The following is a 15,293-nucleotide window of genomic DNA, read 5'->3' as shown; positions in this document are numbered from 1 at the left end:
CAGACGTGCATCTTTGTGTGTAAATGTACATGTATGTTCTGAGACGTTCCTCTGGCGCTTTCCCACCCCTCGAAAATAACGTTTGATGTCTCGCTTTTGCGGAACACAGTCGAAGCATCATCTGTGATTTCTACTAAATCTTCAGAATCGCTTCTTGATTTCTTAGCTTTACATTTTTTTCCTTTCCAAACCTTTTGCTTACATTTCACCCCCCCCCCCCCTCCCCCTTTAAATTCATTTTCTCTCCCTTCACTTCCCTTCAAAGTGCTTAGACAGTGAGAGTGTAACACTTCTCCCCATCCCACGGGAGCATCAATATACAACAGAGCCCAGAGGTCCAAACCGGAGAAAAGGCTGAGGAGAACAGCGCAACACCAATCCATAATGGATTTGCTTCTCCCTTTCATTTCATTTTCTGCGGGGAGATGCAATGGAGGCGATGCTGGCACGGAATGAGAGACGCAGCGACGGGAGGGGGCATGGGGGGGGGGGGGTATTGACGGGGAGAGGCACAGAGGCTGACGGAGACTCAGAACAGTGTCAATAACAAAAGCCCTTAAGAATATTCCTCTCATCTGGCTCTGGAGGCTTGCGTAACATATGCTTTAAACTATTTGTAAGGCTAAGCTCGTAGCAGGAGGTGACAGGAATTAAAAGCAGCTTTGTTGTAGCCTCAGCTGTCAGATGCAGAAATTGTCACTAATTAAGTTGGTCTGTATGTGAGGCTCTGCCAAGAGATCTGATCTGATATGAGACTGCGAGCAATAGCATCCCAAAATACTTAAACACATCAGCGAATAGCAGCTTTCTGGCTGGCTCCTGTAATCACAGCTAATGAAAAACAGAAGTCTGGCTGCTCACACAGCGAATTGAGCTTAAGCAACATCTGATTGCGAAATCCTGACTTGTTAAAACCGCGTAAACCGCCGCGTTTGCGCAAGGCAGCACTTTCCGAGGCTGTTAAATTGATGGCTGTTCAAGTGGCGGAGACAGTTGATTCAGTTTTTACTCGTTGGAGCCTTCGTGCCGATGTGACTCCTTGTTTTGCTTTGGACCCGTTCGCTGCGAGTTCCAGTGAAAAAACTGTGGCTGCCACGCGGTTTGCAGAGTCTGTCCTGCATTTGCCTCCAAACAATCTGCTACAAACGGTCCCTGAATGCACCACAACCCAGATAGGCACGAACCGTGGGATGCTTGGCCAAAATACTGGATACATTCAAATGTTACTCCTCAAAACCTTAAACCTGGAGGTGAGAAAGTGATGATGTCGTTACCGTGTCCGCAGGTTTCCAGGGCTCGGAGGTCCATCGTATACAGACAGGATGTCAAAGTCCTCCTCCAGGGCGAAGCCTTGAAACACCAGCTGTATCCTGTTGTGCTCAGCCGCCACAATCACCCACGTGCAGTTGGCATAGTTGGGGTAACCGTACGGGTAGCCGGGGCTCTCTATGGTCCCGTTGGGACTGTGTAGCGTGTAACTGCAGTTCTGAGCTGTGGAGACACAAAGAAGGAAGGGTGGCACTTATTAGGCGAGGAGAGCGGAGACGTTAAAAAAGGGAAATAAATAAAGAAACAACATCACTCCTCGGCATCCAGGAATAGGAATCACACACACACACACACACACACACACACACACACACACGTGCCCACTCGCTCGCTAACTAGCTCCCTCGCTCCCTCAGACAGAGTGCTGCAGCATCCATTATCACCTCCAGTGTTCAGCATAAGCCATTAATATAGCGCTGCTAAATGGATCACCCTCCACCAGCGTTCCCCACCTCCATCATCACACACTTGTTCACTCACCGGCCCTTTCATCACATTAGTAATAGGTTCCCACATTATACATGACACAGCAGGGGGAGAGAAGATGAGGAGGCCGGAGGAAAAGGCGAAGGATAACAATCGAAGGCGCGCGCGCCCGCGAGTGGGACGCGCGCCCGAGCGCGGCGTTAATTGCTCTCGTCTCGCACGTGTCGCGGCAGCTTTCGATCTTAAAGTTTTATTTGTACCTGTTGCCATCTCTGTGCGCTGAGCTTGCGCGGGCGCGGGAACAGCGGAGGCCTTCGGTCAATGCTCGTTTTCATTGAAGCTAATCACCGACGTGGACGACGCCGCGTGTGGGCTGCATTGACGGATCACCAACAACGCGCCTGTTCTGACCTCCGCCGGTCCAAACGGGTTCACGTGAATGGTTCTCCGCATCAGCTGGACGTCAACAGCCCGCGAGAGATGTTCAGGCGCAGACGGTCACGCGCCACAAGCAGCGTCACGTGCTACTGCCTTTGAACCCAGGCAGCGGGAGCACAACGCGCCTTAAATTAATTTGCCCGCGTGGAAGACACGAAGCGTAAGTGGAATCACGGCGACGGCGAGGGGACCAATAAATATCCTCGCCACTGGGGGTTGAAAATGAAAACATGGCATTTACACAGCCTGCGCTTTCCCCGTGTTTGTATCAGCCACAAACCTGAATCCTAATGCCGCCTGATTAAAATGTAATTAGGGGAGTATAATTGGAGGACATCTGTTGTCAGCATAACCCACATTATTCAACAACACAAACAATTCAACACTCGCATTAGACAGATTTCTGCTTTGCTCTTTTATATCCAAATGCATAACTGAGCAAATGACTATGATTAATCAGTGCATGGAAATGAGCTAAACTACCTGAGGGCATTCAAACAGGACATTCAAATAAAAGAGTCCTCAGACCGTTTTTCAGCTTTAAATTCATGCAATCGTGTCATTCCTTATTGGACGCTGGTGGAAACGCTCCAAATATGTCCAAATTACACTCTGAATAGTTGCTTGTGTCTAAGAATGAAGGTATGAAGGTAAAAGGCCACAACAAAGATGTTTATAAAACGTGAACTACCGTAGGAAAAGCTGACATGTGGTCTGTATCTAAATGCATTTTTGCAAGGAGGTGAAAAAGGGGAGATAGTGTCAGGCAGTAAAGACCCAGACTGCCTGGACTGAATCAGCCTCAGCAGGAGGATAATAGCATTTCCAGTCACAGTATATCCATCATACCACTGTTGACTCCCCGGGGCCCGTCTCATCAAAAAAACAGACGGGGGCCTCTTAGCCGTCACTTTTCGGCGCTTCATGTGTGCTTGACCTGCTCCAAAAGATGCTAATGCTTCGTGCACTTGAACCCTGTCTACTTGAATACACTTAGACTACTGGAGGTGTATAATTTCTGCAGCGAGAGTTCAGCCTCTTTGTTTGTGGTTGAAGTCTGGCGGAGTCCCAGGGAATTCTTGGGAAAGATGAGAGATGGGAAAAAAAAAACAGAACAGCGCAAGTTGGGATTAAGATGAATCTTATGTAACCTGACTATATGAAATAAAAAAATAAATATAAAGAAATAACAGAGCACAGTTTATTTAGTCTGATCACGTTTAGTCTCAGGCCTCATTTTTAACAGAACAAGAGAATAGAATGAAGAAGATCAAAGCAGGGGCCGTCTCCACCTGACTCTTTCATTAAAGCCTTAAACAGGCCCAGCAAGTCAGCATCCAGCCTTCCCATTATCTTCAGATCAATACTAATATCCAGGTAAAACATCCACATCCACCTCCGCTGCCTGCTTTTCATACGCGCAGCCTCGTCAATAATCTCCTCATTATCTCCTTCATCAGAAGGCCTCTATCCGTCAAACGCCAATCAGCGGCTCAGACAGGCGGCCGACGGCGGCGCTCGATGGGGGTCAGGCCGGACGGTGAACCCCCCGCGTGCGGGGCCGCGGAGCGAGGACGCGCAACCTGGGCTGAATCGTAATACGAGAGTAAGGACATTAAGGCAAGGGAATTATTATTAATCAGCGCCGGCGAATTGAAATGAAAGTAGTGGTTCTTGGAGTCTTGAGGCCGAACAGACTTTCATGTTGGAAATCAATGTGTTTAAAATGTAATAGCTTTCCGCGGCGTTGGCAGCTAAAGTGAAAAGACTAAAAAAGCTAAAAAAAGGCAAGTGAAGGACTGTTATTTTTAAACGAGGAGCAGCGTTTTGTGTTATTAAGGGAGGGGACATGCTCTACATCATGAATGAACAGGCAAACAGGCAATCGGAAGAGCAGGCAAGGATTTAATTAAGCAAAAGAAGAAGAAGGAGTTTCTCCTTGTGGATATTAGACGCTCAGGGCTGAATCGGAGCAAAAACAGAAAGTTCGGAGTTCACTTAATGTACGAACGCACTCGCGGGAGCGGTTGGGGACCTCATCAGACCCGGCGGGTTCGCCAGTTCATCATTCCACGGCTATTCAATGTGGAGCACATTCAGCTCCAAGTGCAGTTGAAGTAAGAGACAGTTCTGCTCTCGTGGTTCTTTGAAACCCCCGAGGTTTTGACGAAGCACTCGGGCCTTGGCTGCGTTATTTAAGCCTCGCCCCGCGTGCATTATGAAATTAGCTTCTGGGAGCAGGCGACCTACTCTGAAACCCCCGGGCGTAAATCTGCGGGGACGAGTCCATTTCCCAGTTGACCCCCACGACAGACCATAAAGACCCAATAAACAGAGCGCTGGCCGTGCTGTTTCACTTCAGTTCCAGCCCGGACGAAGCGAAAGGTCGTGTTTCCCCAAGCTGTAAAAGTTCAGGTGAGCCGTTATGAATCAGGAACAGCTGCGGACGCTGGTTCAGCAATTAGGGAAGCTGATGAGTTATTCTGGGGGTTGGTGAGTTTTATTACACAGCATGTCTGGGAAACTATGTGCTTTGGCTTGTACGCTGGCGGTAGCTCCATTATTCTTGGTGCTCTACCTGTGGATGTCCAGCTTTGCCCACTGGCAGCATCCGCCTGGACGTGCACGCGGGGGGCGACGCTCCAGGTTCTACCTGTACGCGCACCTTTTCTGACTCTGCCAGGGCCGATTCTGTCGCCGCACTTGGCTGAGCTCGCGGTCGGGAGGGAGCAAAGTGGAAAGACGGAGGCTTGGGGAAAAGGGGGGGGGGTTGTGGGACGAGACCAGACGGACAGACTGACGAAATGAGCAGACACGAGAGAAAATAGGTTTGGAAGACGCGACGTGAGGGGTGGAGGGGGGTCTGAAAGTGCACAAGAAAGAACGTGTCGGGAGGTCAATAAATGGAAGAGCAGCAGCCAACAGGAGCAAATGGTTCGGAAGAGAGAGAGACTGAGGAGGGGGCTGCTCTTCGTCTATCTCCTCCATCTCGTTGCCCTCCTGCGCTGAGGCCGCAGTGACATTCGCGACAAGATAGCGCCTCTCCGCCCTGTTAGCGAGCGGCGCTCCTCTGGGACGGAGGCCTCGCTCCACGCGTCCACGCGCGAGACAAGCGCTACCTCTCGTCTCGTCTCCTCGTCTTCGGTTCCACTTCGCCTTTGGTCGAGAGACAAAGCCACGGAGGCCGTTCTCACCTCGCCTCTTATGCCGTGCGTGATGAAAGCAAGTGGAAAGACTGCCTTTTGAAGTTCAGGAGGGGTCCCTTGGAATGTTAATATACCTTTAGCGCTAGCTGTTCCACGTCTCCCATATCACACTCCGCGGCAGAGATGCAGAGTTCAGCTCTTTCCTATTCTCCCGAGGAACCATAAAGACTTTTATGTGCATGTGGTACCGGGTTCTACCCACTGAAGCGTCCCACCGGAGCGAGTAGGAATAATTCCCCACTAAAAAAGCTGCGTCTCTCAGGGAGTATTCAGTACAAATGCTATGCATGATCATGTTTAACCTAACCCCTGTGTAAACTTCAAACCCTGCTTCCATTTCTTGGTCTTCTGATCAGTGTGCGTTCCTCTGTGTTGAGGATAAAGCGTTCCGCCCCACGGGTTCCCCCGCCGCACCGCCATTTGTCTCCCAGCGTGTCGGCGTGGATGCGCGCCTTCCCCGCATCATAGCGGGATTAACCTCTAGATGGCTGCCATTAAAATGGAAATGGGCGAGCTCAGCGGCGCCGCTCGACTCCATACATTAGGCTAATATCCGGGCCGGATGGCACCAGCTGACGATACACACTAGCTGGTCCACTTAGCTCCTAGCTAACGGCTAAATGTTGGATTTCGTCAATGGTCAGAGCTTGGAATGCACTTTTCCATGGATCATCCACCTGGACGATCACCACACACGTCTGCCTGTTATCACGGCTGGTAGCAGAGGTACAATGGAGCATGTGTCCTTTCAGACAGAGAGGAAGGAAAGGGGGGGGGGCAGTTCCTTCCAGCTGGGTCATATTTAACCAGCAGTATATTCACGCCAAGCAAACGACACCCCCCCAGAAACGCCCACCCCGTTATTCTTAACACAAATTCTGCTCCAGCCATAAAACGACACGAGCAGTTCAGCCTCTGATCCAACTATAGCTACTGTATAATAGTCCTTGTGTATTCTGAAAAACACAGTTCCCCGACAACCCACACACCAAGGCGTCAAGCTGTTCAATAGAAAACAGTCCATTCAGAGTCAAAGGCATGTTACGGTTGATGTTCCTCACTTTTAGAAAGACCCCTGTCTTTGTGGGGGAGTGTATTCAGCGCCTCCCACACAAAGCACAGCTGGGCTGGATGCCTGCGGAAACGGGTTGTGGGCACATTTTTTTTATATATTTGCACATTTGGGCCTGTTTGTGTCAATGATTAAAATACGAGTCTAAAAAAGGAAAGAGGCGAGGACAAGGCAGATATGGTTGATCGAAGCTCCTCTCACAGAAGCTCTATGTTGTTCCCATGACAACGGAGGCAGCGAACACACGCCACAATTATTTATTAAGTCTCCGGACGCCCGATGGCACGGCGACGCGCACGCGCGTTCACTTTGAGACGCACCCTCTCACACGACATGCTTTCGATAATTTCAGCTTTCTCTTTCAGCCTCTCTGCTACTTATGGGGAGAAAGCGCAATTACGTGTGACACTAATGTGCGAAACAGTGAAAGTCAATTATCACCTCGTTTTCATTCCCGTCACATCTAACAGCTGGACTCTTTCAGTTACATTAGCCTCAACCTTGTCTGAAGAGCAGGTCTTTGTTACATCCCTCCACGTATTTGCATTTTAACTAGACTTGCTGGACTCTGACCAATAAATAACATCAATAGGGGGTGCAGGGCAACGCAATTATGGACGTATTAAATTTATAGTTTAAGATGATCGTCCAGGACAAGCGTGTGAGTCAGTGAGAGGGTATCATGGACATCTGAGCCCCTTTGAGAAGTGTGAACCAGACCTGGGAGGATGCGCCGATCCAAAGGTCAGGTCATGACCGTCCCAGCAGGACCATTCCATCTATCAGCGAGAGACCGATGAGCAGCGAGCGATCTGTCAGCCTCACTTCGACATGCTGTAACACACTTTAACCTTTCAATTCAAATTTGAACCGCCCCCCAGGACGTGTCGGCTGTAGACCACGATTACAATCAAAGGAGGCTGTTGAGCACTCTCCGCATGTTTCGTTTTGACAGCGTTGAGCCCAGTGGACTCAGCATGTGTGTAAATTAAAGTCTGTGTTTTTTTCTTTTTTAAGATATTATCGACGTTGTCCACAAAAAAGAACAGAGAGGGAATTTTCTTTTGTCATGAGACTGACATAGAGTTGTCTAAAGAAAGACAAATGCTGCTCTTATGAAAAGAAGATGGAAGACGTGAAAGACCTGAATCTGACCCCCGCCAGTAATTTTAGTGGACACTTGTCTTTCTGTAGACAAGATTGTGGCATCCGCACCATAGCAAGAACAGGTTTGTGAAGAATAAGGCAAAGACCATGTGCTTCAATTCACATATAATTTTAGAAAAACAAATAAAAGCATGATGACATCACGGCGTCAACTGGCTACGTTTTAAACCCTGCACCTCCAGGTTCACAGAACTCACCAACTAGATTGGAACACTAGAACAGCATGCCTCAAATGACTCAGTACTGTTCTGGCCTAATTTAATAAGCTTCATACGTTAATTGGAAAAAATAATAATCCCCCTCAGCAATGACTACAAAACTAAAGGTCAACACTTAATGCAAAAGTAAAATGACAATATGCTTTAGATGCAGAGCTCTAAATGGAAACCACCTCCAAATATGCTCACTGTCTTTGACCAGAAGTACAAATGACAGAAAGTGCACTAGCGGTAAAAAGAAAAAAAAAAGACAGGGGACAAGACAGCTCATGCCCAGGATCTAATCTCCAATCACTGGGATCACTGATATCTGATAAAACCAGTGTAAAGCGGGAAGCTAAAGGACCCCAGCCTGAGTCTGCCCTCTATTCCACGCAGACCAGACATCTGCATATGTCTTCACTGTGTGGATTTACAGTAGCTCACAAAGTGTCTCAAGAAATCACAGCCAGGAGAATCTGAAACAACACTGACAGTTATCTGTTGCATATTTGTCCTTATAGGCAGCTCAGGTCCTGCAATGTCCAGCTTTCACCTTATACAATATCTTCCAGGGAGCTAAAGATGCTGCAATGCTAACGCCAGACAGAAGAAGAGCTCATAGGAATTTGTTGCACAGCAATAACAGTCTAAACAGCGTTAGATTTATGTTCCCTGAATAAGCGCCGCCGCCAAAACATACATTTATTAATTCAGTGCTGTGCTCAAGGACACGCTCAGTCATATTTGAAAGGAATCTGTGTTTCTCATGTTTTCTGCTGGTGTTAGCTTTGAACTATTGACTTTACAACCAATGCCCCCAGATATAGAAATGTCTCGCTTTGAATGTCTAGGCTCCACATGTGATGGACGTTCTTCTACCGTGCCAGTCATCAAAACCAAATAAATCAAGCATTTAACAGACAAGACTGCAGGGAAGCTATTGACTTTAAGTAAACCTCAATTACGCTTATATCAATGCATCTCATTTTAATAAAGAAACTCAGCAAATTTCCAACCAAGGTCTATTTGTTCAGCTCTTGCATATGTTGATGTGTGTGTAAATGTTATTGAAGCTGGTGAATGGCTGCAGGAATGTATTTGAAGATTTTATGGGCGCGGGAGCCTTCAAGTCTGTGTGGATAACTGTGTGTGTGTGTGTGTGTGTGTGTGTGTGTGCTTGTGAGTCACTGGTGTGGCTGTGATCACTGTGACGAAGCACAGCGACAGAGCTCCGGCCATCTGGAGACATGATGACAGTGTGAATCACCAGAGATGAGGCTGGAGGAAGACAGAGGAAGGTGGTGGGACGGTTGGAGGTAGGATAAAGGGAGACGGTACAAAGGGAGCATGGAACATGACTACACACACACACACACACACACACACACACAGCGGGTGGAGTGTGGGAATACAGGGTGCGCATGAGGACAAATCGCCCACATGATTTGAAAGCTGTGCACACACGCGCACACGTACACAGGCGCACACACACACAGGCGCACACATAACAAGCATAACATTGGTCCCCTTTGAGCTGGCTAATGATCTGCTTGTCAACAGTTTAGTCTCATCATCCCATGTTGAATAGGGGTGGCACCTCACTGTCTGTCAGAGACAGAGGGAAGCGCAATTTTTAGTCTCACACACACACACACACACACACACACACACACACACACACACACACACACACACACACACACACACACACACACACACACACACACACACACACACGCTCTCAAGCTTACTTGAACAGTTAGTTGCAAATATAGAAGTCTGCTTGATGCCTGATAAGAAAATGAGCCCTCCAAATAGATCATTTACCCACGAGAGGAAAATCACCCAGCACTCAAAAGACACAGAAACATAGGGCCCAGATTATCTCTCAGCTGGTGGAGGCTTATCGCCTCTCTTCACCAACAGTCCTCTCCCCTCTCTGTCGCCTATTTCCCCTCACAGCTGATTCTGTCATGCTGCTTTGCTGCTCTGTTTTTTTTTGTTTGTTTTTTTTCAATCCCTGGGAATTGTCTGCACCTTCATCTCAACCCCAGAACTCTCTCAGTCCCATTCCACCTTGAATTCTTTGTCCAACAAAGGGAAAGTTAGAAGTAACAACATACTGTACACGTGTAGAGGACACATCCATTCAGATGCCAGATGATATATGGTCTGGTTGAGTGTATCTTTACTATGTAGGAGGTCAATGCATCATTTTGATACACGTCATGAAGTGTGTTGAAAAGATTTTCAAACAACTTCTATAGCAACATATCACATTACTGTTTCAGCAATTATAGTTTAATTGGACAAGATGCAAATATTGTAGGTCTAAAAAGATGTCATAGTTTGACTTTCTTCCTATATGTTGTGTTGGACATGAGTGGCCATTTATCTTTGCTACTCATAACTATGACACCCAAGGTGACAGGACTAAGTAGACTACCCAGTGCATGCTGGTCTATCTTCCTGTTTTGTGTGGAAAGAGCGAGAGAGCGTTCACTGTGTAAACCAGTCACTATTGAATGAGCACATACAGTATCGTATCGGTGGACTTTGAATCTGTGACTTCTGAATATTTTAACAAGAGGGATCGGATTTCTATAGAACTGCAATCCCGCTGTGCTTCTACAGTAGCTATCTACTGTGTTATCAGTTGCAGAGGGAGGTAATGATAGCTATGCAATGCTACAGAGCCATGTTATTGTACTGCTACAGCTACTTTGTTCTGTTTACCAGCTGACCTTCCCAGGATACACACGCTGGGCAAAAAGTTACAAATTCTAACATTTGAAATGCTGGAAGAAGGTAATTAACATTTTTGCTTCTTCATATCAGCATAATAGCAGCGGTAGAAGCCTCAAGATATGATCTTGTCAAACAGAGGTTTGACGTCTGTGTCTAATGGAGAGTTCAAAGCTATTAAAACATTGGAGAAAACCCAAGTTATAGAGCCAACGAGCCAATCAGCGAAGAGCAGCTGCTGTCGAGGGTATTGGCCGGAGGAGCTGTCCAGTGTGCTGAACAGGCCTTCAACTGAGCGTCACATTCAGCTGCGCGCTGTCGCTGTCCGGGGTGCTGAAATGCTCCGGCGATTAGAGAAATTTCTCTTGAATTTCTAATGCTGTTCAGACATACCGTGAAGACATTAGATAGTCTGTTAATAAAGCGTCAACAGCAGAGACTCTAATAAGCTTTTCCAACTGAAATGGGATCCATTTGCACTCCACGGTCCTCGCTCACTGCCTGAAGATTTTTATAGTGAAAGTTTGTAATTTAAAAAAAAAAAACTTCTGTGCCAAGGTTTGCGTGGAACACGCCCGCCCACACGCACCCGCGCGCTCTTTTTTCCCCAAACACGCACACGAGCGCACACTGCTTCTTTCAGGAGCGCCATCCGTGACTGTGCGAACACGAGCAAATGTCATAAAGTGAGAAAGATAAAACGCAAAGGGGGCATCAAGCCCTCCGGTCCTCATAACATTGCTACAAGTTGCATCATGAGCACAACGCGGCGCCTTCAGATAAAGGGGAGCGTTGTTGAGAGCAGAGGACGGCGGAGCGTGATCTTGCGTGTAAATGGATATGCTGAGCGACTGTCTCACGCGCCGCTGACGAATGATCCAATGCGGGGCGGGCTGCGGCGCACGGGACCATACGCGTGCACCTGACACACTAAATTCATATCTATTCCATTCCTGCCCTTAGTGTTACCGCCTCTCCACGTTCCAATGAAAACGCAGATTAGAGCCTATTAAGGGACGAGTCCAGTGGGATATCTGCTTTAGATCTCATGGACAATGCGCTGCGCTCTTCAATATCTCTGCTTTACATTTCACACATTCCATGTGGCCGTTGACGATAGTGAAAGCTGGAGATTATTTGAAGTGGCGCTGACTAACAAACAAACCGTGCACTGATGTTGACCGGCACGCGACGTCACGCACGCATCAGTCAATGATGTTCTTTTATTTCCAAGCCTCGCTTTGGTCCTGATGAAGCTTGTGCGCAGGGAAATGCCGCGAACCCAGGACTCCTCTCCTCTCTCCGCTCCGCCTCTCAGCATAGCGTGAGGCTCTGGTGCCGCTCAATGGGAAGATGGGGCAACTGCTGGTGGCTGCAGCAGCATCGAGGGACGCGCCAGACCACCTCGTCGCCCGCGTGGGTTATTCAACGCTATTTATTGAGGCCGTTTAAAGTAACCGTGGTTACAGGGGAGTTGATGGATAGTGTGGCCCCCGTCCTGCTCTCCGTAAATATGTGCAATAAGTTAAAGTCGCTTTACTGGCTCCGAAAGTAGACTCAAACGGCAAGAGAGTGGGCAATAAAAGGCTCCCAGGACGCAAATAAAACAAGCAACCTCCTAAGAATATCCCCGCAATGAGATTTACTCCGTAGGAAAGTCAGGAGAGACGTGTGGGTATGACTGGGACTGAGCTGAGTGTGTGATAAAACCATATGGGTGGTTGATGACACAAGTTTGATCAGACGTGGGTGACGAAGTGGGAGTAACACGATAGGAGGCACGAGAAGTGACGTTTGTGTTACAGAGACGCTGCAGCCCGAGCCACGCGTGTACAGTATGAGACGACGCGGCCCACGGCGATTTGGTGATGCTGAAAATGTGCTCGTTTTCCACTCACTGGTGGATTTCGCTGCTGTCCAACCAAAGGTATGAGTGGGCGAACACAGAGCCATGACTCACTGTCAAATTCATATTGTGGCCGTGGCAGTATTCTTGGCTTTTGCTAAAAATAGTGCCCGTTCTGTGGTGCGGAGCCAAGACAGTGATAAAACGCTTGGATTTCGTTGCCAAACTACCTGCCCGGGTTGGGAAACAAAAAAAATCATTGCGCCTTTTTTTTCGGAAAAAGCCTAGAGTCTAAATGGTGCCTCAAGCTTTTCGTAATGAATGCCCACGGCTACGGAAATAAATAAATAAATAAATAAAACAAGTGGATCCGTAGCTGAGCCTCTCCTGTCAGAACCGCATACGCAGCCAAGAAGTAAATTAATAATAATGATGATCTGTTGAATGTCCGGCTCCGGTTGCAAGTAGAAAATAATTAAAAATAGACAAGGCCCACACACACGCACACACACACACACACACACACACACACACACACACACACACACACACACACACACACACACACACACGTTTACCAAGTGGAAATTTTATAGGGTGTCTTTTCCAAGAGGAGACTCATAGAGGAGAACATCCCCCTCCATTCAAACACACACACACACACACACACACACACACACACACACACACACACACACACACACACACACACACACACACACACACACACACACACTTTTTGTACTCTGAGCAGCATAATAATCAGCCGCCTGCTTGACCACCTCAACTGATTTCCCCATGAGCGGGCACGCTGAACTCAACGTCGTCTCCTCACAGGAGGAGCAGCAGCATCCACGCAGAGCTCTTACGGTTAAACAACCCCACAACTCACACAAAATCACCCAGCGCGTCCCTTTAGCGCAAGACGCCGTCGGAGTCAAGGCAATTAATAAGGCAGGAGCTCGGACGGAATTCCTAAAGACCCGCTATTCACCAAACGAGCCGTCTCCCTATGAATAAGTTTGCGGATACTGGAACAGCGACATCATCGCTCAGCTCGCTCCAAATGCGCCTTCGGGATGAGTGCGTGTTGCTGATGCTGATTTGCATTCAGTCAGGGCTCGGGGAGGGTGGGCGGTGGAGTGGGGGTAAGCCTGGTGCATTTTGCATGTCTTCAGCTTCACACATGAGGACTTACCCTTTATAGAGGCGGTCAGCAGCCCCATATATAAGAAAAGCACCCGGCTCCAGTGGTGCACCTGCACTCCCGCCTTCATTAGAGCAAAAATCCGTATTCCGTTCCCTTTCCTGCATGCGCATTCCGCTCTCCTCGCAAGTCCCGTTGCTCCGTCCCGATTTGAAGCGGCGGTCATGGCAGAGCTTGTTCTCTGGTCTGGCAGGCGCGATAGTTCTCAGATAGTCAGAAAAGGGAGATTCACTCGTTTTAGGCGCTGTGAAAAATCCCAATGCATGGAGGAGACTCGGATCTCGCAGCTGGACTGAACCATGTCATGCAGGGACCGAGGGGTTCGGAGTCTCTGTCTGAGAATATAGATTTCACACCTAAAGGGGAGGAAAGAGGGGAAGGTAACCAAGGGGAGACGTGATTCAAGTGGTCACTGATCTACCCCACGGGCGAAGAAAATCACGACAAATCCTCGTCCGCTCCACATATGTAATTGATACCACCAGACAGACGGCGGAAACCGGGAGATCCCTCCTTCAGTTTGTCCGGGGGCACTTAATTGTCCGTCTCCTTAATGTATCCACAGTTAACAGCAGCATCTGCGGTGTCGATAATCCACGCTCGAACTCGTCGTTGGACCGAGATTCGGGCTCAGCGAACGACGGATGATGGAGAGCCACAGATCCGGATCCGAAGAAAAACCCGCCGCGTTGTAGGAACTTCTCGACGCAACGTCGGACTTAACCGTAGCCAGTGGTCTTATCGTCTACAGACAAATCTGTATGTATTCCCAGTGTAGCGGCGCTTGGCCACAGCGTCGTCTCGGGTCTGTGCGACGCCAAGATTCAGACTGCAGACCTGCTCCTTCTCTGCGCGTCTCTCTCGCTCTCCCTCCCTCTCTCTCTCTTTCTCCCCCCCCTTCACTCCGTTCCCTCTTGAAGTCTCAGGAATAACTGTATTCCGAAGATATTATACCCATAATATAAGAAACAACATAAATAAATAATAATAATAATAATAATAATAATAATAATAATAATAATAATAATAATAATAATAATAATAATATTAATAATAATAATAATAATAATAATAATAATAATAATAATAATAACTTTGTTCAGTGGTTACGGTGAACATTCAGGGGCCACCAAAAAGGCCACTGCCTCCATCCATTAAGACCAATCACAGGATTGCCTCGCAGTTTAACACAGACGTCCACTTCCTGCTCACTAAACGTGAAATTGATGCTTAACAGGCCGGAACCCTCGCCAGTAAATTTCAAAGTCGTTTCCACTCTCGCATATGAACGGTGTAATTAGTTTTCCGCATTGCGCCGTGCGTGGAAACAGCCAGGATAATGAAATGCGCGTTGGCCCCAGAGCCCCTCGTATATATGATGGACGTCATAAATAGTCCTGCGTGGAACGCCGCTCTCCTCATCAGGTTGTTCTGGGACATGGTCTTGCGTCTGTTTCCAGGGAAGATCCCGTTTGCGCAGTCCGTCTTGTGTCCACACGGGGAAAATAAAAGACTAACTAAAGCAGATTATATATTCGGGACAACAACTACTGTCTATTTATTGGTAATAGCATTAGCTATATTAACAATAATTATTTAAAAACGAGGGTTTGATCCAAACTGAACTTAGCAGGACTCCAGCGCTGTGGTCGGAATG

At 47.9% G+C, this 15,293-nt stretch overlaps 1 protein-coding gene across 2 annotated transcripts in view; it reads right to left on the bottom strand.

Annotated features, from left to right (window-relative positions):
• Positions 1-14,498, bottom strand: part of csmd2 (CUB and Sushi multiple domains 2) — a 148,169-nt gene extending 133,671 nt beyond the window's left edge. For both annotated transcript variants that reach the window (XM_029166976.3, XM_029166977.3), the window contains exons 1-2: positions 13,628-14,498; positions 1,275-1,491 (exon numbers count right to left, since the gene is read on the bottom strand). In XM_029166976.3, the coding sequence (XP_029022809.1) occupies positions 1,275-1,491; positions 13,628-13,802 (392 nt within the window). In that variant the 5' untranslated portion in view covers positions 13,803-14,498. The remainder of the gene's footprint in view (positions 1-1,274; positions 1,492-13,627) is intronic.
• Positions 14,499-15,293: the final 795 nt, after the last annotated feature.

Source organism: Betta splendens, chromosome 11, assembly GCF_900634795.4.
Source record: "Betta splendens chromosome 11, fBetSpl5.4, whole genome shotgun sequence".
NCBI classification, from domain to species: domain Eukaryota; kingdom Metazoa; phylum Chordata; class Actinopteri; order Anabantiformes; family Osphronemidae; genus Betta; species Betta splendens.
The sequence above is the reverse complement of the archived record's forward strand: the minus strand, read 5'-3'. Positions and strand labels throughout refer to the sequence as shown.